The 27,827-nt window shown below is 41.8% G+C and overlaps 2 protein-coding genes across 2 annotated transcripts in view; one reads left to right on the forward strand and one right to left on the reverse strand.

Moving 5' to 3' along the window:
- The window catches only part of LOC103021590 (inactive N-acetylated-alpha-linked acidic dipeptidase-like protein 2), a 678,577-nt gene that overhangs the window by 219,952 nt on the left and 430,798 nt on the right, over nucleotides 1-27,827 (reverse strand). The window lies entirely within an intron of this gene.
- On the forward strand, nucleotides 19,297-23,071 carry LOC125782246 (uncharacterized). Its single transcript, XM_049465767.1, has 2 exons — nucleotides 19,297-19,363; nucleotides 21,439-23,071. The coding sequence occupies exons 1-2, from the start codon at nucleotides 19,336-19,338 to the stop codon at nucleotides 22,233-22,235; spliced, it is 825 nt and encodes a 274-aa protein (XP_049321724.1). The 5' UTR covers nucleotides 19,297-19,335; the 3' UTR covers nucleotides 22,236-23,071.

Below are 27,827 nucleotides of genomic sequence, written 5' to 3' on the forward strand. Positions count from 1 at the left end.
TAATTGCGGAGAGAGTGCGCATTTCTAGCACAGAAAAATGGGGCAAAGAGTCTAATATCAGTTGTCGTAATTAAGGAGTTTAATATTAAGAGACATGATGAAATTAAACATCAATTTGAAAAATCTTAGTTTACACAACACTGTCAAAGATAAAGATAGTAAGTCAAGTAAAATGGTGTGTAAATAAAATAATCAGGAAAAAAGTATTATTTAAAGTGGTATATTTCATTATTTGTTTTATTACAGAGTCTGTGGCCCGTGACTTCAAATATATTTCTCCTTCTGGCCCCCAACAAAAAAAGTTTGGACACCCCTGATTTACAGCAATGTTCTGTGTTTAACAAAAACAGTATTTAGAATTACATACACATCTGTTACAGTTAGACAACCTACACATCCAAACCATACATTTATAGAGACACTACTAAAAGCTTCGGCTTAAAATCGCCGCCCACCAGCAATTTCTCAGATTTGAGCTAAAAACACATTAAACAAAACCTAAAAGAACTGGCGAACTGTTATCTCATTCACAATGCGCTGGCGAGTGAAATGACATTGCATTGTGGAGATAATTCATTCTCAGAAAAGGTGACCTTTGGAAATTACATTTGCAGGGAAGTGGGATTGAAACAGCGCACGCATTAAAAAACGAAAAAAAAAAGAAGAAGAAGAAGAAGACAAGGCCGAAAGAAGGTATGAATAAGTCAGACGTTATTTGAGAAAACAGACGCGGCGTGCACACATGCATAATATGGAGCGCTCTGTGAATATCTGGGCAGTGGTGTGCTGGGGCCTTGTAAATTGAGAACCTGACACCCTGCCCCCGCTTCTTTGTTTAACGCAACTATTTTATTTGGAATAAAAGCGATAAAATTAATCCCAGAGCAGGAACGCGGCTTAAACTGGTCTCTTGAAAGTGTTCTACAATGAACTGCAGAGAAGAAAAGATCCTCCCTTTGTGCACTTGTGCTTAAATGATAATAAAAATAATACTAAAATAAGAATGTGAGACAAAAGGAGATATCACAGGTTGTGAATAAAATCCTAAAACTTTAACTGCTGCAGCTCTCAGAGTGTTTTTAAACAGACAAAACACTCCAACACTCCAATTACTGCTCCCTTTAAGCTCTCTCAAATACTTGTATTTTAGTGAGAACAATACAGTAGTGCCAAATTAAAAAAGAAAAAAAAAAGAAGTGTTTTTATCCACCTTCATTTAATTTCTGCCAGTTAAATACAGAATATATAAATGAATGCATAACAATGACAGGCTTTCTCTGAATTCATTGCAATGTCTTTTAACACAGTGTTTTTTTGTGTTCTTGTTTTTTCTGTTTGGCCTGTAAACTGTGTACTGTAGCTGGTAAAATGTATTTTCTTTTCTTTTTCTTTTCTTTTTTTGTTAGTTTAACCCTTGTGTGGTTTATGGGTTGGTGGGAGCCGTTTCGAATTACCAGATAAATGATGCGATTCGTTATTATTTCAACCTCAGACTCCTTGGCTTTGGTTCAATTTCTGTAAAGGACATAAAAATAACACATTTTCAGTTTAATTGGCTTCATACTGTACACCCTCCCCATACACATCTCTATTACACATGAGGTGTTCGGCTCCACTGGACCCGCGGGTAATAAAAGTATGGAGGTGCTACGTCCCTTGACTCCTTCATACATGGCTCACTGTTAGTGTGTGTGTGTGTGTGTGTGTGCTCTCTGTTTCTACTATCCATGCACAAGGTTGCAGCATTGTTACATTTCAAGCACTGAAACTGATCTGCTCCTACATTCAAAACTGAAATGGCGTGTCAGCCTCTAGCGCTCGTTATGCTTATATTCGGCCCTGTAGGTCTAAGTGCAATTTTCAAATGCAGAAATTAAATTTTCTGGTAATAAAGAAGTGTAAACCATAGACTGTGTAGAGCTGGACAGAGCATCGTCTCTCAAAAGTGAAGCCACCACAGGTTGGGCGCCCCCTGCTGCTGTTCGGTTGCAGAAAGCTGTGTAACTCCACCCATCCCCATAGGTTTCAATGGCAAAACAGACAACTTCCAATCACGTTTTTTATTTTCTAATATACTGTAATTCTACCTCCATTATTTAAATGCAGCAGCTAGTGTAACCTCTGCTTATATTGTTAATTTTTATATCCCCACAGAATTCGTTTTTTAAAATGTTATTCAGCTCTATTTAAAAAGGTGTGGTTATTGGTGTGTAAAAGGGCTGGGTTACACCTATAGCCGGGGTGGAACCAATGACTGTATGGGCGGGACTATAGACTGTGTGAGCTCTGTGGAGGCAGCCCTCAGGGGCGGGGTTATTTAAATGAGTAGGCTGTCTCTCCACAGTCCTACCCTGTTCCTCTTCTGGTCTCTACTGCGCTCTACAGACTCGGGTTTCAGGATCGCCAACATGGAGGAAGATTTTGCCTTCATTTTCATTAAATGAATGGGAACAGCGACAATCTTTTTTACAGTCTCTGATATTGAAAAAATGTAAATGCAAATGTACTTTTTAACGATATATATATTGCGATATTAAACAATGCAGGAGTCATGGCCGAGGACTCAAAACAACAGTAATCAGCCCTTTAATCAAGCATTTAAGCAACTTTTTGAAAGTTAAATGTTAAAAGGATTAAAAACCTGAATTCAGCTGTAACTGGAAAACTGTGCTGGACTGAGGTGCACAGCTTTCCACACGTGCTCACGTTTACAAGCACGTGCCCAACCATGTGGATGGAGGCCATGCGGTTACCTAGTGTTTACTCCTGCTGCCCTTCTCACGCTTCTCAGGCAGCAGCAGCCTGTCACTCACACAGACACAGAGACAGCGCTGTGCAACTTCTTCTTATGTCAAGAATCAAAACAACATGCAACATGATGTGTTTGATTTAATTGCCTTAAGTGACATCACACGTCCTGCAATGTGACTAATGGGCATGCGCACATCACCATGACGATGCTTAAACGATATATCGTGCAGCCCTAATACTAACTAGTGTATATTAACAAAATATATATACTTAACAGTTCTCCAGTTTTACACCTGCATGCAAAGAGAAGTCAAATTCCTGCACAACACCACTTTTTTCTGCTATTGTTTAATGGGTGTTGATAGCCTCAACTACTACAGTTTCTGTATTTTGGTTCTTTGGTCCAAAATGTGGTTCATAGCAACTTTTACAACTTCTATTTTGGTTCGGACCAAACTGACAAATCTGAAGGTCCAGCTCAAACAACATAGGTGTGAAAGCACCATTAAAGTCTTCTTAAGAGAAAACTGAGGATCTGAAATCAGAAGTTCTGAAAGCCAATAAAATGCATGAGGACTCCTTCTGCTCTGACAGACGGCAGCTCTGTAGAAGAAAGCTCTCAGAAGAAGTTCTTACACATCTCTGATGTATGTTTTATTCAGCAGAGTCTGAGCTGAGATCAGTCTGACCAAAACTAGTTAAAAGAAAAAAAAGCATTTTCAATCTGATCACACATACATGAGCAGTAGATTTTCAATTGTAGGCACGCCCAAGTATCCAGAAATGTGTTTGCTTGCTTCTTTTTATGCTCCCAATACTAGGAGGGTGTTGATGAGCACATCTTCTTTGATACATCCACCCAAACAGAAAGAGCACGGCTCAGTGTCCTCTCTGACTCTGGCTGCTGATGCCGAGTAGCGTGACCCAGGATTCAAGGGCTTTCTAGTGCCTCAAGTTTTTGAAAAAGATTAAGAACTGGTACCTTGAGGATTTGTGACAAATCCGGTTCCCTGGAGTGCTACAGCAACTTCCATCAGGTGAAAACTGACCTCAACACACGATTTTGGTTGAATCTGGATCCCAAGCTGAACTTGCCCTAAAAGTGATTTTGTGTTTTAGTAAGATGTACTAATATTATCATGTTGACAGAACTGGCTGGCCATTACAACTGCCCACAGGCACGTGCTATGGGTTTGTGCACTGCTGCGTGTCAATGTGTGCGGAACTTGCAGGAAAGTGCATGTTTTGGGCATGCATCTCTGTCGACAATTCACTGCCAATATAGCAATGAACATCTGACTCAATACAACAGAAATTTACCTGAACACACCTCATTTCCAGACCACCACACCCATCAGTGTAAATATACAGCTCTGGAAAAATTAAGAGAGCATTTCAGTTTCTGAATCAGTTTCTCTGATTTTGCTATTTATAGGTTTATGTTTGAGTAAAATGATCATTGCTGTTTTATTCTATAAACTACAGACAACACTTCTCCCAAATTCCAAGTTAAAATATTGTCATTTAGAGAATTTCTGTGCAGAAAAGGAGAAATGGCTGAAATAACAAAAAAGATGCAGAGCTTTCAGACCTCAAATAATGCAAAGAAAACAAGTTTGTATTCATAAAGTTTTAAGAGTTCAGAAATCAATATTTGGTGGAATAACCCTGGTTTTTATTCACAGTTTTCATGCATCTTGGCATCATGTTCTCTTCCACCAGTCTTACACACTGCTTTTGGACAACTTTATGCTGCTTTACTCCTGGTGCAAAGATTCAAGCAGTTCAGTTTGGTTGTATGATGGTTTGTGATCATCCATCTTCCTCCTGATAATATTCCAGAGGTTTAAAATGAGGTAAAATCAAAGAAACTCATCATTTTTAAGTGGCCTCTTATTGTTTTCTTATTTTTTTTCCAGAGCTGTGTATATATATCAGCAATTTATTTTGGGTTCTTATCTTATCTTATCTTATCTTATCTTATCTTATCTTATCTTATATATATATATATATATATATAAACTTCAAAATGATCAGTATCTCTGACTTTAGTATTATACTTATGGCGTTGAAAGGTGTAAAAATAGACTGTTGGTGGGGTATAAGATAGTAATGAACATCATGACATGACTTGTATAGGGTGTAAAATAGGGCCTGTAAGGTTTTCTTTTGTGGTCTCTTTCAAACAGATCAACAGAGAATTCACCAGGCTTGTTTTAATGGACCTTAGCAAGTCTTTTTAAGGGTGTGTGTGTGTGTGTGTGTGTGTGTGTGTGTGTGTGTGTGTGTGTGTGTGTGTGGAGGCAGGAGGGATGGTTCAATTAATTTTAGTGTTTAATTTTTCTGCAGGCATCAAACCAACGGAAGAGGACAGCTGTGCTGTAGGCGTCGCCATGCAACTTAAAGGAGAATCCCTTCAAGTCTCCAAAATCTGAAACATCTCCCTAAAACTTTACTAAACAAAATATACTTTTCTGCATATATAAGCAACTTTTAAATGTGCAGTTTGTATTTGTTGTTTTTACATAAAGCCCACTGATCATGATGAAGATGTCATCAAAGGAATTGAGCTGCTTTATGCATTAAACATGAATTGCCTTAAATATTTCAGATATACGTTCAAGATTATCCAGCATCTGTTCATCTGCATTGAGACAGAATGCCAATAATAATAAGTTAGAAACTTTTCTTGCTGGTATAATGAGTATTTCTCAGGTACCTTCCTAAAACTGTAACCTTTTCACTATTCACCTTCTTATATGTAAAAACTTGTGTGTAGAATTATATGTTATACAATACAGTTTAAAACAAGTTTACAACATTATTTTCTTATTTATAATCTGCATCTTTACACGTGTGCAAATATGATTATCATTGAAAAGTTATTTTGTTTCAGTAATTCAGTTCAAAATGTAAAATTCATATATTATAGTGATGTATTCCACACATAGTGATCTATTTTAAGCGTTTATGTATTTTATTGTTGACGATTATGGATTACAATCAATTAAAACCCAAAAATCAGTGTCTCAGAAAAGTAGAATATTATATAAAGCCAATTGGTACTTTTGGCAGTGTGGGCAGAGTTTCATTTGTAAATCAAGGAACCTGGAGTCTGGAGGAAGAGTGCAGAGACACACAGTCCAAACTGCTTGAGGTCTAGTGTGAAGTTTCCACCAATCAGTGATGGTTTGGAGAGACATGTCATCTGCTGGTGGACTCACATCCAACTTCAGTAGCGGAAAATTGGGCAAAATCTGGTAGTTAAACTCTTTACTCTTCACTCGAGTCTGAACACACTTAGCACACTCTCAGCAGCCAATGAAAAATGACTAAAGTAACTGTTTATCTACAGTATAACAAAAAAACGGGGTGGGTCACGTAAAAAGCAACATAAACAGGCTTTTTGTTCTTAATGGCCTTTTACATTTTTATTTATTTTTGCTTTAAGTTGTTTTGAGTTCAGTAATTTTACACTTTTCCTTATTACTTTTTGAGTAAAAAAACTTGGGTTGATACTTCAACTTCTACAGAAGTACAGGGGTTGGACAATGAAACTGAATTCTGGCGTGATTTGATCAGCCGTGGTTTTATGTTTTTTGGATCCAATCCGGGTTAGCACCCGAACATCCCTTTCAGACAGCTTCCTCTTACAGCGTCCACAGTTAATCCTGTTGGATGTGGTTGGTCCTTCTTGGTGGTATCTCGCTGACATTACCCTGGATACCGTGGCTCTTGATGCATCACAAAGACTTGCTGTCTTGGTCACAGATGCTCCAGCAAGACGTGCACCAACATTTTGTCCTCTTTTGAACTCTGGTATGTCACAGATAATGTTGTGTGCATTGCAATATTTAGAGCAGAACTGTGCTCTTACCCTGCTAATTGAACCTTCACACTATTACTGCTCTTACTGGTGCAATAACGTGCAATTAATGAAGATTGGCCAACCCCTGTTAGTTTAACCCTAAGTATCTATACTTCTACCTGTAGTAGAGCAGTGAATAGAGATGCTTTTCAATTTGTATGGGACACAATACACACAAGTTCCAGTCTTCATGTCAGTGTGTCAAATGTAAAAATGTGTCAAATGTTTTAATTATGATGTATCACTTGTGTACTGTGCAATATTTCCTAGAGAATACTTTAATTTCTTTAATATCTGCCAATTTCAGTGTAATTCGATGCCAATTTTGAAGACTTGATGCATGGTTTAGGTCCTGATCCTGAACTGTATCTGTCAGTGGAGGCAGGGCCAGATCCAGGCATAAATAAAATGTTTAAGTAAACAAGTCGAGAATGAGCCCAGAGAGGCTGCTAATTTGTCAGCGAAGGGGGTGTCAAAGCGTGAGAGGACGCTGACTGAGGGCTAATTGATTGCCAGGCGAGGTGGCGCGGCGTACGCTGGAAGATTACGCTCGAGTGTCTGCGTTTCTCACTTCCGCATGGCTTCCTCTGTGGGGGAACTGCTAGCTCTGCAGGGACCAATGAGCTCACACATGGCTTGATCAGTAATTTGGGAGAGCTCCACGCTCACGTAGAACTTTTATAATTGATAACCGTGGATGGCTGAGGCTGGGATGCATTATTCAGCCCGGAGGTCTTTTACATGAAACTGAACTGAGGCCAGTGTATGTCAGCTCTGTTCAGCCCTTATTAAAATAAATGGAAGCAATCCAGCCTCGGTGACAGGCGCTACATGAGTGATGCATCTCAATATATGGGCCACGGGCGAGGCTCTGGTTATATAAAGTGAGGGCTGCTGCTCTGCATCGACGAGGAAAGGCCTGATTTGGTCTGATTTAGGTCGATATAGACATTTTCTGGCACAGATTTGAAGCTAACTGTATCTTGATTGGCTGGAGTGATTCATATTTGATCATCGCGCACATGATCAAAATGAATATGAATATGGAACAGTAAGACTAGGCCATATGCAACATCTTGGCATTCAGCCCTGGATTACATGGATTTTGCTTAAGTGGAACATGCTTTGCATTTCTTTCATCTGCGTAGAGGTTAGATCGGGCCCCAAAAATCTGACCCGACCCCGCCCGAGCCCGTGCACGTTCTGCCCGAGCCCGACCCAACCCGAAACATAAACTATCATTATGAGCCCGAGCCCGACCCGCCCCATAAACTGCCTGTTTTCGGGCTGATTGAATGAGCGAAATATGATCAAAATTATGTTAATTAACACTGTAACATAGAAGAATAGAACTATTATTTAATTAAAATGATTTTTAAGAACAGCTACACACAGTGCTGCAAGTCAAACGCGGAGGCGTTCACGTGCGAGAGAGAGAGACAGAGAGAGACACAGAAAGAGAGAGAGAGACAGAGAGAGACACAGAAAGAGAGAGAGAGACAGAGAGAGACACAGAAAGAGAGAGAGAGAGAGAGAGAGAGATTTGCGTGTTCTGGTGTATGAGCTACTCACAGGTAAAGGTTCTCACACACTGTATCTCCTGTTTCTCTTTTATCTCCTCGTGCTCATATTCTAATCCCATACATAATTCTGCAGTTTCTCAGTGTTTTCTGTCGTATTTTTTGCGGCTAGCATGAGCGCTTACAACTAACACCGCGGACCGGGAGGTGTTGCCGCTGTTGTGCCGAATCCTAATCCCTGCTAAATCCGACTCCCACTTCGCGGACAGAATCGGCACAACACCCCCGGCTGTAGAACTGCGGGAGTGAAAACTGCGCTTATAAATAAATTTGTTTTTTCACTTTCACTTTTCGTTATTTGGTTCGTTTTCGTTAACAATAATAATTGGTTACTTAGCAACATTGTGATTATCACACCAGAGCTTTATTTAAAAATACAAATATAATTGAAAAACAGATGCCTACATCTCAGACTATTTTCTGGAGCCCGACCCGGCCCGAGGAATGTGGTGGGAAATCTCGGCCCGAACCGACCCGATTTCGGGTCGGGCCTCGGGTCAGGTCGGGTTCGGGCAGAGAATCTAAGCTCTAATCTGCGGTTTCTCATACAGTCTCAAACAGAACAAAAAAAAAAAAACACGAAACAGGAAACGATGAAAAAAGCAAACACCGCCGTTTACAACAGACTCAACAGACAATGCAACCTGACACTGTGACAAAGATCCGAGATTGCATGCAATAGGGCGCCTTGCTGCTCAGACTGCCAAAATCCAGCACTAATGAATTCTAATTAGTGCATCACGGCGTATGCACAAAACATGCATTATCTGGATGAAATCCTTGAAGGGAGAAAAGGGGTTTAATCTGCCGAGCGGCGCATGATTTTATCAAGCTGTGGATCTGGCAGGGCCTTTTTGAAGGGAATGAGTGACAAGGCCTCCATGGAGTGGGATAAAGAGTTCAACAGCTCAACAGACATTCAGAAAGAACCATGGGCCTAAGACACTGTGCTGTATAGCGATGCTCATTGCTATCTTACATGCCTCCAACAGTCAATTTTTTATGCCTTCTACTTCATTCTTGTCATTTAAATAGCATAAACCTTGCACATTACACCCTCTGTAATGTGCAACACGGGTCATTTTCTATGTTAATTCATGTATGGCTGAGTGTTTCTATGATATATCTCACTAATAAGATAATTTAGTAATTCAGTTTTTTTTTATTAAAACTGATGTAAAACATACAAAAGCTTCTTTATAAAGTAATAAAGGAGAATAAAAATGAAGATTTGTGATAAAGAAACCCTCAGGTAGAGGGGTAGTGTTACAAAAAAGAGCTTTTATTCAAAAAGTAAGAAAGGGAAAAATAAAATAAGGATGTACTATGATTAAGAACAAGTTGATTGAGAAATACATTAGATACTGAATTACTGAATTAATTTATTGGTAAGATATATCAAAGAAACCCTCAGCCTTACATAAAGTTACATGGAAAATGAATGCAGGTAATTTTTGACCCATGTTGCACATTAAAGGGGTAGTGATACAAAAATGGCTTTTATTCAAAAAGTAAGAAAGGTAAAAGTAAAATAAGGATGTACTATGATTAAAAACAAGTTAACTGAAAAATACCTTGGATACTGAATGACTGCATTAATTTATTGGTAAGATATATCATAGAAACCCTGAGCCATACATGAATTAACATAGAAAATGAATGCAGGTCATTTTTGACCCATGTTGCACATTAGAAGGGTAGTGATACAAAAATGGCTTTTATTCAAAAACTAAGAAAGTTAAAACAATAAAGATGTACTATGATTAAAAACAAGTTAATTGAGAAATACCTTGAATACTGAATAATGAAGTATTGTATTGCAAATATATATAAAATGAAACCTCAGCCGAGTCACTTTTGACCCATGTTGCGCATCAGTAAGTAAATGATGTGGGGTTGGTTGGTTGATGCTTCAGTTGGTCTGCAGGTTTAGGTTCAGCAACAGTATGTGCTGAAAGAATGAGGTCAGCTGACTACCTGAATATACTGAATATAGACCAGGTTATTCCTTGATCAATGGATTTTTCTTCCCTGATGGAAGAAATGGCCATATTCCAAGATGACACAATGTCAGGATTCATGGGGCTTGTTCAATTGTGAACAAGTTCAGGGTTCAGGGAGCATGAGATCATCATTTTCACACATGGATTGAGAGAGAGTTCACCACAGAGTCCAGATCTTAACCTCATTGAGAATCTTTGGGATGTGCTGGATGGAGAAGAGCTGCTTTGTGCAGTGGTCAGACTCTACCATCATCAATGCTGCTGCAAGATCTTGGTAAAAAATTAAGGTGGTAAAATAAGTGTGTAACCTTTTTGGTGGCAACTTCTTTTCGGCCAGGCAGTATATCTACACTGATGGGCGTGGTGGTTTGGAAATGAGGTGTGTTCAGTTAAATTTCTGGAGTATTGCTATCTTGGCAATGGAATACACAGGTGCACCACTGACTCACTGAATACAACATAGAGAGACACCAACTTTTTTGTGTATTTATAGCCCTGCGTTTCCTGGTTCCTTTGTCGTTTCTTGTACGTTTTAGCGTATATTTTATATGAGTTTCTTTTTTTTATTGTTTGTTTTCTTCATTTGCTAATAAATATGCTCATATTTGCATCCGCCTCTGTGTCGTCTACCTGCTCCCAACCTGACAATCCTATCTTAATTTGTGAATGAGTAGGTTGGTTTCCTCAGCTGAGAAGCGTTGGAAACTTCCCAGTAAAACACCCCTAAATTAGAGCGTTTTGAGCCGTGCAAAGTGTACTTTTCCCGTCATTACGATAGCAAAGATCCACTCACTGTGCATGGTTAATGTTTTGCCTATAGATTGCTTAAATAGGGTCCATTATCTAAACCCCAAATCAAAATTCCCAGCAACATTTCCAGCTCTGTTATCTGTCGGGGAGAGTGTGGCACGATGTATATTTTTTGGCTTTCGCTTAATAAGTTTTATAGTACTTAATACACATTTATTTACTGTACTTAATGAAAAAAGCAGAAATATGATAACTCTCTTGTTAAAAAAAAAAAAAAAATATATATATATATATATATATATATATATATATTGCAAAGATCACCAGAAACGTTACAATGAAACTGGCTCTCATCAGGACAACTACGGTAAAGGAAGAGCAAGAGTTTCCTCTGTTGTACAGAATAATTTCATTAGATTTACCAGCTTTAGAAACCGCAAGTTAACAAACAGCTAAACAAATAGTAAAAAAAAAAAGAAGTAAATAAATACTGTTTTTAAATCAACATTTAATATATATATATATATATATATATATATATATATATATATATATATATATATATATATATATATATATATATATATGAATAAAATATATATGTAAAAAGAAAAAAAAAAAAATTCTACAAGACCATAAAAACGAATTGACACATAAAAAGTAAAGAATTTATAAAATATAAAATAAAGAAAAAGATAATAATAATAAAAGTAACGTAAATTAATAAGATTGATAAGAAATGATAATAACGAATAATAATTATGAACTAAGAACATAAGAATTCAAATATAAAACATTAGGATAAAAAAATAAATAGTAATAAATAAATAAATAAAAATGAAATTAATTTAAAAAATAAAATAATAAGAAAAAGAAACTTATTTTAAAAAATCATTTTTTTTTTCTGATGGTGATTAGAAATGATTAAAAAAACGTTTGAAATGATTCAGTGATCTCAGCGAGCTGGTGCACCTAAATGCACCTAAATGCTTCAAGTAGTATTTTGGTTTGTTTAACTTGTTTTTAAAAGTTGCTACATAAATATGCATATGAATACCAGAGCACTGTAAAAAAATGTTTTGTAAGAAGTGGATCATTTTCTATAAGAAAAGACTCTCACTTCTCTTACTGCTCTTACTTTGACAACTTTTTTTGTTGGGGGCCAGAAGGAGAAATATATTTAAAGTCACGGGCCACAGACTCTGTATTAAAACAAATAATGAAATATACCACTTTAAATAATATTATTTCATTTACACACCATTTTACTTGACTTACTATCTTTATCTTTGACAGTGTTGTGTAAACTAAGATTTTTCAAATTGATGTTTAATTTCATGATGTCTCTTAATATTAAACTCCTTAATTACGGCAACTTTTAGACTCTTTTGCCCGTTTTTTTGCACTAGAAATGCGCACTCTCTTCGTGGCTCTTGATGCATCACAAAGACTTGCTGTCTTGGTCACAGATGCTCCAGCAAGACGTGCACCAACAATTTGTCCTCTTTTGAACTCTGGTATGTCACCCATAATGTTGTGTGCATTGCAATATTTAGAGCAGAACTGTGCTCTTACCCTGCTAATTGAACCTTCACACTCTTACTGCTCTTACTTGTGCAATAATGTGCAATTAATGAAGACTGGCCACCAGGCTGCTCCAATTTAGCCATGAAACCTCCCACACTAAAATGATGACAGGTGTTTCAGTTTCATAGTCCAAATCCTGTAGATTGTATATGTTACTTTTACAGTCTATATTTAAGTAAAATTTAGGAATCTTCTGCATGTGGTAGATTTATGTGTTTTGCCCGGTGGTCAGTCTCAATACAAAGCAGTCAATTCTTGGGAAACTCTTTTAATGTGTAAGAAGTGGTTCATTTTCTAAAAGAAGCGCAGAGATACCAGTATTTTTGACCATGCAGTATATAAACAGTCTGTGCTACATTTTAGCCCATGTTGGCTTGAGCTGCATTGCTCTCTGCTACATGTTTCTGTCTGAACATGCAACAGACTGTAGAAATAATCCTGGACCTCGGTCTCACCCCACAACATAACCCGCCTGCCCTTAACATCAGTAGAGCTGCGGTTTCACTGCGGGCACAGCCAGAACCTCAACATCCAAAGAGCTGAAATAAGAGGAGAGTACAGTCTCCAGAACATTCTGACGAAATTTCACCTGCTGAAAGACCTGAACAGCAGTTCTACACTGTATTGATTGAAATGTTTGGACACACCTTCTCTTTTTCAATACGTTTTCTTTATTTTCATATTTTAAGCTTAGATTTCCAATATTTGGGCCGATATCACTAGACTGAGGAACCCTGAGTGTTGCAGTAACCCAGGGCACAATTAGGTAGTGGTTCGTCCCGGTAAACACGCAGACTACAGTCCAATATACTCACCTTTAAACAGCAAAAGAGCTAGTGCTGTGGTTAGCAGAGAATGCTAATGCTAATGCTGCTGCACCCAGCCTTAGTGCTGCAGAAACTTCACTAAAAACTCACCCTTATAACTCTGTACTTTACTGCTCCTTAATACCTGACTGGTAGAATTTATACATAAGGTACACTGTCGATTTTTGGGAAAATCCGAAAAATACGATAACTAAAAGTATGCCAAAAAGTTGGATTTTATTCAAATAAAATAACTACGCATTTTGGGTTTGGGTTGAGGTTTGGGTTAGTTTGACCTTCTGTAGCTTAACTTATCTTAAACCAGGGGTGTCCAAACTTTTTTTGTTGGGGGCCAGAAGGAGAAATATATTTGAAGTCACCAGTGATGGTTACTTTGAAAAAGTAATCCGATTACTGATTACTGATTACTCCTTTAAAAAGTAACTTAGTTACTTTATGGATTACTTGATTTTAAAAGTAACTAAGTTACTTTACAAGTTACTTTATTAGTTACTTTCAGCAGCTGCAGACACCACCTCCCGCCGCCTTAACATAAACATTATAACCAGTTTTGCCATTATTCCCTTTATTGGAAAATGCATTTTTAACAGCATCAATTTATCTCTAAGTTGAACGATTTCCTAAAAAAATACGTTTTTTAAATATATATATATAATAAATATATTTTTTTATAAAAAATAAAAGTTGGTCTTTCTTGATTTTACTAAACATAAATACTTGTTTTTATAAAAAATATATAAAATAAAGAAAGTCTTTCTTGACCTGACATATTTAACACTGTAAAACTGAACATTGAACCTGTTGTTCTCTGCAGGGCAGCAAGGAGTGGTTTTATAAAACAGAACCGTGTATATGGTCTAGACCAGGGATCACATATTTGCAGACTGCGGTCCGGGTCCGGACCCAGACGTTGTCCAATACGGACCCATACCGGACCCAACTACTGAGAAGGATTTAATTCTGACAGTGTTCATTTAAAGCACCGGAACTTTTCTTGTCTTTACGGTATACGCGCAGTGAACTTCCAATCACGTGTGGTGTAAAATCTTTAAATGCTCTCCTCTGCCAATCAAATTTGTGGCAGACCGCTGCCCTGGCTAGTGAAAAACGCTTTAATAAAGAGAACTGGCGAAAAACGAAAACGGGCGGAAACTAAAGACACGCCGAGCGCGAGAGAGAGAGACAGGGGAGAAAGCGAGACGCGTGTGATTGGGGAAGAGCGGAGGGGGAATGGGTAAGGGAGCGGTGTGTGTGTGTGTGTGTGTGGAGGAGATGAGGTGGAGAGAGAGAGAGAGAGAGAGAGAGAGTAACGCACAGTGACTTAAATAAGTAACTTTAATCTGATTACTGGATTGGAAATAGTAACGCGTTAGATTACTCGTTACTGAAAAAAAGGGTCAGATTAGAGTAACGCGTTACTAAGTAACGCGTTACTGACATCACTGGAAGTCACGGGCCACAGACTCTGTAATAAAACAAATAATGAAATATACTACTTTAAATAATACATTTTCCTGATTATTTCATTTACACACCATTTTACTTGACTTACTATCTTTGACAGTGTTGTGTAAACTAAGATTTTTCAAATTGATTTTTTTTTCATGATGTCTCTTAATATTAAACTCCTTAATTACGACAACTTTTAGACTTTTTTGCCCGTTTTTCTGCACTAGAATTGCGCACCCTCTCCGCTTTTAGACTCTTTGGCCCGTTTTTCTGCACAAGAAATGCGCACCCTCTCTGCTTTTAGACTCTTTGGCCCGTTTTTCTGCGCTAGAAATGCACACTATCTCCGTTTTTTGACTCTTTTACCCTGTTTTTCTGCGCTAGAAATGCGCACTCTCTCCGCTTTTAGACTCTTTGCCCTGTTTTTCTGCGCTAGAAATGCGCACTCTTTCCACTCTTTGGCCCGTTTCTGACACCTAGCGTTCAAACGTTTAATCTCACATTATAAAAACCTGCTTAACAGCGGGCCAACTTTCATTACATTTCTAAAATACAGGCCGTAGTTTGGACACCCCTGTCTTAAATAGTTATATTCCAATTTTATTGAAACCTTACACATCTGCTCTTTAAATAACAGCAACACTGTAGACTGTTCCAAGAATTTCTGACACCATTTATCTTATCTAATCATTCCCATTCAAAGATGTTCATCTTTCAGTAAAGACTGTCAATCAGCTAATCATTAGTGTTCCCTTCAGTGTCTCATTTGAAGCCCCACCCTCTCGTTATGGACCCCAGGTGTTCCTTGTCTGCCTCAATCTATATATAGCCCCTTTGTTTTAGTGCTGTTTGCCATGGTGTGTGTGTGTTTGTGTGTGTGTGTGTGTGTGTGTGTGTGTGTGTGTGTGTGTGTGTGTGTGTGTGTGTGTGTTAAATATCAGTTCTATCTGATGCTTGTTGAAAAAATACTGGCAATATAAGGAACACCTAAGGGGTCCTCAACGGGGGGCACGGCCAGGTAGACGTGAGAGGAAGCGCGTGCTGCCGGATGAGACGCTGGTGTGGCGTGCTCTGGGAGAGTGCACTGAACTCTGTTTGCCTCGGCGTGAACCAAGGAGAAGACTGAACTTTTATGGGACTTTGATGAACTACAGCGAGTGTGCGCTCCGGACTCTGTATCTATCGCATCTGAACGCAAGTGTTTATCACTCCCTCTCTATCTCTCTCTCTCTTACTCCTGTTTGAGCTCTGGCCATTGTTACTCTAACTCACTATTATTTTAGGATCATTCTGACTGGTCTAGTTATTGTAGTTTCTCGTGTGTTTATGCGTATGTCTTTTTAGCTCTTCAGCCGTGTGTTATTTATTCTGAGGATAAACTAGGTACGATTGCTGTGTTTCTCTGATTGTGTGGTATTAGTGAGTTATTTGATGAAAGATACGTGTGAGTTTGTACTAGAGTGGGTTTATTTCACAGTGTGTAGTTTCTAAGTAACCCGTTACATTTCTATGTGAATTAATTAACGGTGCTTCTCTGATCGTGTAATATTAGTGATTGACACGTGTGAGTCTGTACTAGAGTGGGTTTATTTCACAGTGTGTAGTTTTTAAGTAACCTGTTACCCTTCTATGTGAATGAATGAACTACATGGGCTGAGTACTTTTTAAATAAGTCTATTCTTATATTGGTCATATATAGGAGTGTTTATTTTTGTATAGCTATTTTATAATTGTGTCTAATAAAATAATTGAACGTCAGGTTCTGTCTTCAGACTTTTTGTCTCCCTCTAACCGGACCTCCCCGGTGAAACAAAGGTGGTGGCAGCGACCTTTTTTTTTAAAAAAACACCTTAATTAATTACCTAGCCTCGCTCGGCTGCGGGTTCGCCACACTGGTGGCAGCGGTGGGATCTTTCGTCCAGTAAATTTAATACTCTTATTTTTTTATTTTTATTTTTTTTTGGAGACAGAAATGTCTGAGGAGGATACTGGGCATGTTCAGGCTGGTGGGCCTGTTGTAGATATGGCTATACAACGACCAATTTTTATGCCTGAGGTTTTTACTGGTGAGGGACGTGAGTGGAAAGATTGGCTAGAGCAGTTTGAGGCAGCAGCAGAAATAAATGGTTGGGGGGAATTAGAGAAGCTCAAGTTTATGACATTACTTTTATCACGTAGGGCACGTGAAGTTTATCGTGGTCTCCCTGTAGAAGACCGTGCTACTTTTTGTAGATTAAAGGCCGCAATGGGGAGGTATTTGACTAGGTCAGAAAGCTCAGAGTGGAGTAGGATCGATTTTTCTAATAGACATAGACAGCATAAAGAATCTGTGCGAGACTTTGGAAATTCAGTTCGTAGGTTGGCTGAACAAGCCTATGCCAATCTAGATGTAGCCACACGGGATATTTTAGCATTAGACCATTTTATTATGCATGTGGGTGATGGGGATCTTCGTATCCAGTTGCGTAGTGCTAAACCAGCCAGCTTGGAGGATGCAATTAATTTAGCAGCGGAGCTGGAGCTTATTAGAGATTTTGAGAAGCGGGCATGTGATTCTCGAGTGCGAGGAGTGGAGTTAGATAAGGGGTCAGTGAATAAAAAGTTTCAGGACAATGAAATGTTTGCAGTAGTTCAGTCTTTAAAGAAGGAAGTGCAGGAGTTAAAAGAAGCTATTGGCCAGTCGCGAACTGTTTTAAATGGCCCAGTTGGGCACCCTAATGCTGGTAGGCGACCTAGCTATGATGCAGTGAGACGTGTGGGTGATGAGGTGCATTCAGATGGGTTTAGAAGGCCACAGCCTAGGGCAAGGGAGCGATATGAGGCCAGGGCTTCAAAGCTGTGTTGGGAGTGTGGGTGTGATCGACATACTAGGCGTAATTGTCCATATGTGCCGGGAAACTAGAACAGGCGGCCGATAGGGGTCAGTCGTCTGCCTGTGATATTTCTTGTCCACGACCCAAGAAAGTTTTGTCTTTTGGTCAGTGTGGTAGTGGTATTTACTTGGAAGGAGAAATAAATGCCATGAAAATACCACTTTTGTTAGATACGGGGGCCCAGGTTAGTTTAATGGATTTTGAATTCTGGCAGCAGTGTAGAGATGGGGTAAATGAACTGCGACAATGTTCCACTAGAGTCTCGGCAGTTAACGGACAACAGTTAAAAGTGGAAGGCCAGTGGTTAGGAGTCTGTAGGTTTGGAGAGTTGGTGGTAGATATTAGCTTTCTGGTGGTTCATGGTCTTAGCCAATCAGCTCTGCTTGGTATAGATTTCATGAGGCAGTATAAAATGGAGTTAGATTTGCCTTGGAATAGGTGTAAGCTAATGGGCAAATGCTTTCCTTTGACGTGCTCCTCTACAGATGAGATGGTGAGACGAGTAATAATCCAGGATGATGTTAGCATATTACCCCGAACAGAGCGTCTTGTGTTTGGGAAAGTAGAAGGGCTGCTGGAGACTGAAATTGAGGGCTTGGTTGAGCCATGTCTTAGCTTGTCTGAAAATTGTAATGTGCTGGTAGCTCGTGTTCTTACCACTGTGAGGGATGGTGTCACCCCCTTGAGGCTGATTAACCTTGGTGTTGAACCCCAGTTGTTGCATAAGGGCACTAAGGTGGGTGAACTTAGTGTAAAAGCAACCATTGTAAGTGATGCTACTCCTGTGGGGGTAATTGATGAGCAACAAGAACAGGTGTCAGAATTATTACAACAGTTGGGTTTGCATGATAGGGGCCTTTCGCAAAGACAATTAGAGGCTGTAACACAACTCCTTCACAAAAACCTGGCTGTTTTTAGTAAGGGTGACCATGACTTGGGTAAAACTACTGTGCTTCACCACCAGATTGACACCGGTCTGGCTCCGCCTATCAAGATGTGTCCTCGCCGTGTTCCAGTTCATCTCCAGGGTGAAGTTGCTGTACATCTGCAGGATATGGAGAAGAATAACATCATTTCTAGGTCTCAGAGTCCATGGGCAGCTCCAGTGGTGCTGGTCCGGAAGAAAGACGGTGGGTTGAGATTTTGCGTTGATTATAGACGATTGAATGAAGTTACGGTGAAAGATGCATACCCTCTTCCACGGATTGACGATACACTGGATGCTCTGGCTGCAGCCAAGTGGTTTTCCACTTTAGACTTGGCTAGCGGCTACTGGCAAGTACAAATTGATCCACAGCATAGAGAAAAGACTGCTTTTGCTACCCGCCACGGGCTATTCCATTTTAATGTTCTTCCATATGGATTATGTAACTCCCCAAGTACCTTCCAAAGACTGATGGAGTTGGTCCTGGCAGATTTACAGTGGGTCACATGTTTAGTTTACCTGGATGACATTATAATTTTCGGACGGACTTTTAATGAGCACCTAGTCCGGTTGGATGAGGTGTTACAGAAGTTGTGCCAAGCTAACCTGAAAGTAAAACCTGCTAAGTGTCACCTGTTTGCAGATCAAGTCCAGTATCTGGGACATATCATCTCAGCTGAGGGGGTAGCTGTCGATCCTGCCAAGACGGAGGCGGTGCAAGCATGGCCGGAACCAGTCAATGTCAGAGAGGTACGGAGTTTTGTTGGACTGGCCTCTTATTACCGCCGCTTTGTTTCAGGGTTTGCAGAATTGGCCCGGCTGCTGCATAAATTGAATGAAAAGGGGGTATCATTCAAGTGGACTCAGGAGTGCCAAACTGCTTTTCAGACACTAAAAGACAAGCTGGTGAGTGCTCCCATTCTAACCTTTCCTGACCCGGGGCAGACATTCATTCTTGACACTGATGCGAGTGATGTGGCCATTGGAGCCATTTTGTCCCAGAAAATAGATGGATTTGAAAAAGTGGTGGCTTATGCAAGCAGAGCCCTCTCGAGACAAGAGAAGAACTATGCAACAACAAAAAAAGAACTGTTAGCAGTAGTCCATTTTACCTCTTATTTTAGACATTACCTGCTGGGAAGGAGATTTTTACTCCGGACGGACCATAGCTCATTAAGATGGCTGCATAATTTTAGTCAACCAGAAGGTCAGCTGGCACGCTGGCTGGAACAGTTGGCCCAATTTGACTATGAAATCGAACATCGCCCAGGGAAGAAACATGTTAATGCCGATTCTTTGTCACGACGACCGATACGGCCAGCATCATTAACTTGTACTGACGAGAGAAATCTTATGAATGAGCAGGAAGGAGGGAATGTGAATGTGTCCAGGGTTGTCTCTTCTGTTGTGTCTGCAGAAGCATCTCAAGGAGCAACAGCGCAACTTAACTGTTCGTCTATCGAAGAGGCTAGTGGACAAAATTACACATCTGTACAGGAACATGTGCAGGAGTCTACTCTTTCTGCAGCGTGCCATGTACAAGAGGAGCAAGTGGAAGACTGGGACTTGGCAGGTGCACAGGAAGACGATGCCGATATACAGAAACTTAAGCACATGAAGGTAACTGGTAATAAAGAGGAGTGTGTTACAGGAACTCCCACTCTGAAACGGCTGTTGGAACTGTGGGATCAGCTGGAAGTAGAGCGGGGCCTGCTGGTGCGATCTGGTGGAAGGCCAGGTTACGTAATTGGTAAGCAGGTGGTTTTGCCTAATTCATGGGTCCCGAGGGTTTTATATAGTCTTCATAATACACTAACCGGTGGGCATTTAGGAGTTGCAAAACTTAGGGATAAAGTCCGAAGACGGTTCTTCTGGCCTGGCTGGAGTAAGGATGTCAAGGAGTGGTGTCGAGTCTGCGAGGTATGTGCCACACACAAAATTGTTGGGAAAACCCCTAGGGCTCCTTTAATGCCATCAGTGGCGACTCGCCCTTTTCAGCGTATTGCGTTAGATATTGTTGGTCCTCTGCCAGTTACTGCTACTGGCAATAAATACATTTTAGTGATTGCTGACTATTTTTCTAAATGGGCTGAGAGCTATGCCATACCGAACCAAGAAGCAACTACAGTAGCAAGAGCTGTGGTTGACTTCCTTCTTAGGTGGGGGATGCCCCAAGTTATTCACACTGACCAAGGCCGAACAATCATCACTGTTTAAGGAGCTTTGTAGGCTGTTAGAAATTGATAAGACACGTACCTCACCTTATAGTCCTCAGTCTGATGGGTTAGTCGAAAGACTTAATCGCACTATAATCGGCATGCTAGCATCTTTTGTAGAGGCTAATCAAAATAGTTGGGACACACTACTTCCCTTTGTTATGATGGCCTATCGTAGCAGTTCTCAAGCTAGTACAAAGTTTAGCCCCTATGAAGTTTTGCTGGGGAGGGAAATTCGGCTTCCTATTGATGTAGTCTTGGGTTTGGAACCAGAAAAAGGCTTCTCTTCTGTTTCAGAGTATGTACAGAGTTTGGGTGTTACACTTAATTCTGTACATACAGCGGTACAAAAACATCTAGGTACAGCTTCTGGTAAACAAAAAGAGTACTATGATTTGAAAGTGAGTGTACAACAATGGTCAGAAGGAGAGAGAGTTTGGGTACGCGACACTACTAGGACTGTAGGAAAGTGTCCAAAATTTCAGAAGAAGTATAAAGGCCCCTTTGTGATTGAGCAAAAGATCTCTGATGCTCTTTACCGGATTAAAGGAGAGGGACAGCGCAGTTTTGTTGTTCATCATAATAGACTGAAACCCTGCTTTGATTCAGGTACGTTGGGAACTGATCCTGTTGAAGATGAGCTGGGGACACAGTTACTGGAGGAAACAGACCTTGTGAGGTCCTTCGCACCCGAGCAGCCTCCGAGACAGCCGTCCAGGTCCTTCGCACCCGAGCAGCCTCCGAGACAGCCGTCCAGGTCCTTCGCACCTGAGCAGCCTCCGAGACAGCCGTCCAGGTCCTTCGCACCCGAGCAGCCTCCGAGACAGCCGTCCAGGTCCTTCGCACCCGAGCAGCCTCCGAGACAGCCGTCCAGGTCCTTCGCACCCGAGCAGCCTCCGAGACAGCCGTCCAGGTCCTTCGCACCCGAGCAGCCTCCGAGACAGCCGTCCAGGTCCTTCGCACCCGAGCAGCCTCCGAGACAGCCGTCCAGGTCCTTCGCACCCGAGCAGCCGCCGAGACAGCCGCCCAGATCCTTCGCACCCGAGCTTCCGAGGCCCCCGTCCGGGCCCTCCGAACCTGAACATTGGCAATCGTTGCCCAAGTCTCAGGTAGATGGGCAGCAACAAACTGGGAGCCCTAGAGTTCCTGTATCATGGTGGCTACAAGCACAGCGCCATCATTCACAGGGGATGGTCCCCAATAGTGCTGAACAGACAGTTACGTTTGGAACTGCAGAAACAGGACAGCGAATCGAGCCGGTTAGGCCAGTAGCACAACAGCCACCTCGAGAGCAGCGTCCGACACGTGAACGTCGTCCACCAAAACATTTTAAAGATTATGTCTGTAATGCAGTTTTTTTTTCGGGCATGGGGACATGCCTCTGCCGAAAGGAGGAGGTAGTGTAGTGAACTGAGGGGGCGGGGAAATGAGTGAACACGTGTTGAAAAAATACTGGCAATATAAGGAACACCTAAGGGGTCCTCAACGGGGGGCACGGCCAGGTAGACGTGAGAGGAAGCGCGTGCTGCCGGATGAGACGCTGGTGTGGCGTGCTCTGGGAGAGAGCACTGAACTCTGTTTGCCTCGGCGTGAACCAAGGAGAAGACTGAACTTTTATGGGACTTTGATGAACTACAGCGAGTGTGCGCTCCGGACTCTGTATCTATCGCATCTGAACGCAAGTGTTTATCACTCCCTCTCTATCTCTCTCTCTCTTACTCCTGTTTGAGCTCTGGCCATTGTTACTCTAACTCACTATTATTTTAGGATCATTCTGACTGGTCTAGTTATTGTAGTTTCTCGTGTGTTTATGCGTATGTCTTTTTAGCTCTTCAGCCGTGTGTTATTTATTCTGAGGATAAACTAGGTACGATTGCTGTGTTTCTCTGATTGTGTGGTATTAGTGAGTTATTTGATGAAAGATACGTGTGAGTTTGTACTAGAGTGGGTTTATTTCACAGTGTGTAGTTTCTAAGTAACCCGTTACATTTCTATGTGAATTAATTAACGGTGCTTCTCTGATCGTGTAATATTAGTGATTGACACGTGTGAGTCTGTACTAGAGTGGGTTTATTTCACAGTGTGTAGTTTTTAAGTAACCTGTTACCCTTCTATGTGAATGAATGAACTACATGGGCTGAGTACTTTTTAAATAAGTCTATTTTTATATTGGTCATATATAGGAGGGTTTATTTTTGTATAGCTATTTTATAATTGTGTCTAATAAAATAATTGAACGTCAGGTTCTGTCTTCAGACTTTTTGTCTCCCTCTAACCGGACCTCCCCGGTGAAACAAAGGTGGTGGCAGCGACCTTTTTTTTTAAAAAAAACACCTTAATTAATTACCTAGCCTCGCTCGGCTGCGGGTTCGCCACAATATAAATAAATGCAATGAAGTTGAGCAAATGAAACACGAAATATCTTCAAACTGTCTACCATTAAATATACCGTATTTTTCGGACTATAAGGCGCACCGTATTATAAGACGCACTATCAAAGAACGCCTATTTTCTGCTATTTTTCCATACATAGGGCGCATCGCATTATAAGGCGCGTTAAGTGACACTAGAAAGGGTGCCTATATCAAAGTGAACAGGGGTGGCGCCATGTTTCCCTTCCCCCACCGGGGGTGGTCGCTTGCCGGTGGAGCGTCTCAGTATACAAATCTAGCTATTTCAAAGTCAAACGAGTGCTGGATATTAATCTACACAGATTCCTCTCCTGAAAACTGTTTATTTGGGTGAGTAACGTGCTTCAGTTTATTTACAGTAAGCTTAGATTTCCAGATGTCCACTAAGGCTTGCTGCACCAGCGTTAGCATAGCTATCCGCTAGCACGCTAGCTAGTCCCCTAAACTAGTAAAGTTAACCCAAACTTAAACGACAGCGTTACACTGAGTAATCCTGCGTGTTCTGGTAAGACAGTGAGATATTAGCTAGCGATTCGTCCCCAGTAGCTTGTTTTAACATGGTAAACAAGCAGATTACAGGCTGATAAAACTCACCTCTGAGAGAGTTAGCGCTTAGCATCTAGCTAATGCTAGCCAGGCAAAGCAGCACAGACTTACAGGCCGATAACTCACCTCTGAACGGTGAACGCTTAGCGATTAGCATCTAACTCTAATAATACTGCTCCAGCAGTATTAAAAGTACTAAATTTAGATAATACTGATCTCTGAACAGTGAAAAAGCTAGCTAGCTTAGCGGTTAGCATCTAGCTAATGCTATTGCTGCTCCAGCCACGGAGCTGCACGGCTCTGCACGGAGTGTGTGTTTACTTTAGATAATTTAGATAATACTGATCTCTGAACAGTGAATAAGCTAGCTAATGCTATTGCTGCTCCAGCCTCGGAGCTGCACGGCTCTGGACTCTGTATAGCACTGAAACTCTCTATAACGCTGCACCGAGTGTGTGTTTACTGCTCCTTACAACCTGACGGGTAAAATCCATACAAAAGGCGCACCGTATTATAAGACGCACTGTCAATTTTTGTGAAAATTAAAAGTTTTTAAGTGCGCCTTATAGTCCGAAAAATACGGTACATTAAAAAAATTAAAGGTAAGACATGTTCTTATTTTTATTTCAAATCATTTTCTGATGTGAGGTTTAATTTATTGTGTGTGGTTGTTTTTGTTAAGCTGTGTAATAATTATGAATAGTGTAAGTCTTCTTGACTTGTGCCAGATATGAAAGGAACTTTTGTTAGCCTAATAGTTCTGAGTGTCCAAGACAATACAGTACAGTTGGAGCAGCCGCGCTCCTCGGCCGGAGACGCAGGCGGACGCGCAGGCGCGGGAGACGCGGGGGCGCGCTCATTAAACTCCGTCAGCGCGGACTCCGCACAGCGCTACCCAGCATTCACATGGCCAACCTCCGCTCGCTAGGCAACAAAATGGATGAACTTTCTCTTCTGAACCGGACCAACAAGGACTTTTCTCTCTCCGCGGCGCTGTGCTTCACCGAGACCTGGCTCACCGAGGCCACCCCGGACAGCGCGCTGCAGCTCGCCGGCTTTCACCTCTACAGAGCGGACCGCGACCGAGAGACGTCAGGCAAAGTCAAAGGCGGTGGGATCTGTTTTTACATCAACCGCGGCTGGTGTACAGACGTCACTGTGCTCCTAAAAACCTGCAGTCCTGATCTGGAGTCTGTGCTCATCAACTGTAAACCGTTCTACTGCCCGCGTGAGTTCTCCTCCGTGGTGCTCGTGGGAGTTTACATACCACCAAGCGCGTGCGTGCGCGAGGCACTGCGCGCTCTCACTGACCAGATCACCAGCGCCGAGCACAAACACACAGACTCTGTTTTCATCATTTTAGGGGACTTCAACAGAGCGAGACTCACCAGTGAGCTGCCCAAATACAGACAGCATGTGACCTGCCCCACCAGGGAGAGGAATATCCTCGATCACTGCTACACTGTACTAAAGGGTGCATATCGCTCTGTTCCCCGAGCTGCTCTGGGCCTATCTGACCACTCTATGGTCCATCTTCTCCCAACCTACAGACAGAAGCTCAAGCGGGCCAAGCCTGAGGTCAGTACTGTGAAGAAGTGGACCAGTGAGGCAAAAGAGAGGCTTCAGGACTGCATGGAGTCAACAGACTGGTGTGTGTTTGATGATGCTACAAGCAGCCTGGACGAATACACTGATACAGTGACATCCTACATCAGCTTCTGTGAGGACATCTGTGTTCCAACCAGGACTCGCATTAGATACAACAATGACAAGCCCTGGTTCAACGCCAAACTGAAGCAGCTGCGCCGGTCTAAAGAGGAAGCTTTTAGGAGTGGGGACCGGGCGCTCTACAACAAGGCTAGGAACACACTGAACAGAGAGATCAGAGCTGCTAAGAAGAGCTACTCCACCAAGCTGAGCAGACTGATGTCCACAAACGAGCCATCAGCCGTCTGGAGATGCCTGCACAGTCTCTCAGGCTACAAAAGTACCCCCCACCAGACAATGGGGGGTCGTCAACTGGCTGAAGACCTTAACAGCTTCTACTGTAGGTTTGAAAAGCCCACCCCCACCCAACCTGATAGCACCCATTCACACCCTTCTGTCTCTCAGCCACCCATCCAGCCTGCCCTGAAGATCTGTGAAGAAGACGTGCACCGACTCTTCAAAAAACAAAGAGTGAGGAAGGCACCAGGCCCAGACGGAGTGTCACCCTCCTGTCTGAGGAACTGTGCAGACCAGCTTGCTCCTGTCTTCACAAAGATCTTCAATAAATCACTGGAGCTGTGTGTCGTACCGTCGTGCTTCAAACGCTCCACAATAATACCCATCCCCAAAAAGCTTCACATCACAGGACTGAACGACTACAGACCCGTCGCACTGACCTCTGTGGTCATGAAATCCTTCGAGAGGCTGGTACTCACTCACTTGAAGGAGATCACCAACCCCCAGCTAGACCCCCAGCAGTTTGCTTATCGAGCCAACAGGTCGGTGGACGATGCAGTGAACATGGGTCTTCATCACATCCTCCAGCACCTCGACCGTCCTAGCACATTCGCAAGAGTTCTGTTCTTGGACTTCAGCTCTGCCTTCAATACGATCATCCCTGGACATCTACACACCAAACTGACCCGACTCAGTGTGCCAGCCTCCACCTGCCAGTGGATTACCAGCTTCCTCACTGGCAGAGAGCAGCAGGTGAGGCTGGGAAAGATCACCTCAGGAACCAGGACCATCAGCACAGGAGCTCCACAAGGTTGTGTTCTCTCCCCTCTGCTCTTCTCACTCTACACAAACGAGTGTACCTCCACAGACCCCTCAGTCAAAATCCTGAAGTTTGCAGACGATTTGACAGTCATTGGTCTGATCCGGGACAGTGACGAGTCTGCTTACAGACGGGTTGTTGAGCAGGTGGTGCTCTGGAGCAACTACAACAACCTGGAGCTGAACACAGCAAAAACAGTGGAGATGAGAGTGGACTTCAGGAGAAGCCCCCCAACCCTTCCAGCACTCACCATCCTCAACAGTACTGTGATGGCTGTGGATTCCTACAAGTTCCTTGGTACAACAATCTCCAAGGACCTGAAATGGGACTGCAACATCAGCACCATCATCAAGAAAGCCCAGCAGAGACTGTACTTCCTGCGTCTGCTGAGGAAGTTCAACCTGCCCCAGGAGTTGATGGTGCAGTTCTACACCGCCACCATTGAGTCTGTCCTCACCACATCCATCACAGTGTGGGGCAGCTCAGCTTCCAAACATGATATCCACCGACTGCAGCGCATCATCAGGTCTGCAGAGAGGACCATCGGTGTGAAGCTACCCACCCTGCCAGATCTACACACCTCCAGAACCAGGAAAAGAGCAGAGAACATTGTCTCTGATGCGTCACACCCTGGACACCACCTGTTCCAGCGTCTCCCCTCAGGACGGCGTTTTAGCCAACTGAAGATCAAGACCACCAGACTACAGAGAAGCTTCTTCCCACACGCCATCACTCTCATGAATAGCTGAACACTACAACATAACATCCAGGATACAGTCTGTTACATCCACACAAGACTGTTACATACATCCATATCCATGTCATCCCTCTCACTCTGTTCACCCTCTGTACTGCACTTTATTAATCTGGTGATAGTGGCTACAACACACTGTACTGTCTCTGCAAGTAATTCTTCTGTTCTCATATTTATATGCCTTATTTAACTCAGTTTAACTTAATTATTTATTCAGACTGCACCAGTGTCCTTACTGCTGCACTCAGCACTTTACTGTAAATATACAACTCTGCACACGTAAAGTTAGGTTACAGGTATGTTTGTATGTGTGTGCGTGTGTTTATGTGAGTAAATGTTTTACTTCTGTAATGTTATTGTCAATTATTGTGCACTGTGAGCTACTGAAACCAAACACAAATTCCTTGTATGTGTGAGCATACTTGGCCAATAAAGCCTGATTCTGATTCTGATTCTGATTGAGTTTTACATGGATTGGAACATTGCTGTCTGAATAGAAGCAAGACGTCTGAGATCATTTACC

The sequence above is a fragment of the Astyanax mexicanus genome, chromosome 16 (genome assembly GCF_023375975.1).
Source record: "Astyanax mexicanus isolate ESR-SI-001 chromosome 16, AstMex3_surface, whole genome shotgun sequence".
Taxonomy (NCBI): Eukaryota; Metazoa; Chordata; class Actinopteri; order Characiformes; family Acestrorhamphidae; genus Astyanax; species Astyanax mexicanus.

Excerpts from the sequence above, each read along its gene's own strand:
- LOC125782246 (XM_049465767.1), top strand. The coding sequence starts at position 19,336 with ATGGCCGGAACCAGTCAATGTCAGAGAG. Across the intron at positions 19,364-21,438 it reads AACCAGTCAATGTCAGAGAG|GTACGTTGGGAACTGATCCT; the intron begins GTACGGAGTTTT and ends GCTTTGATTCAG.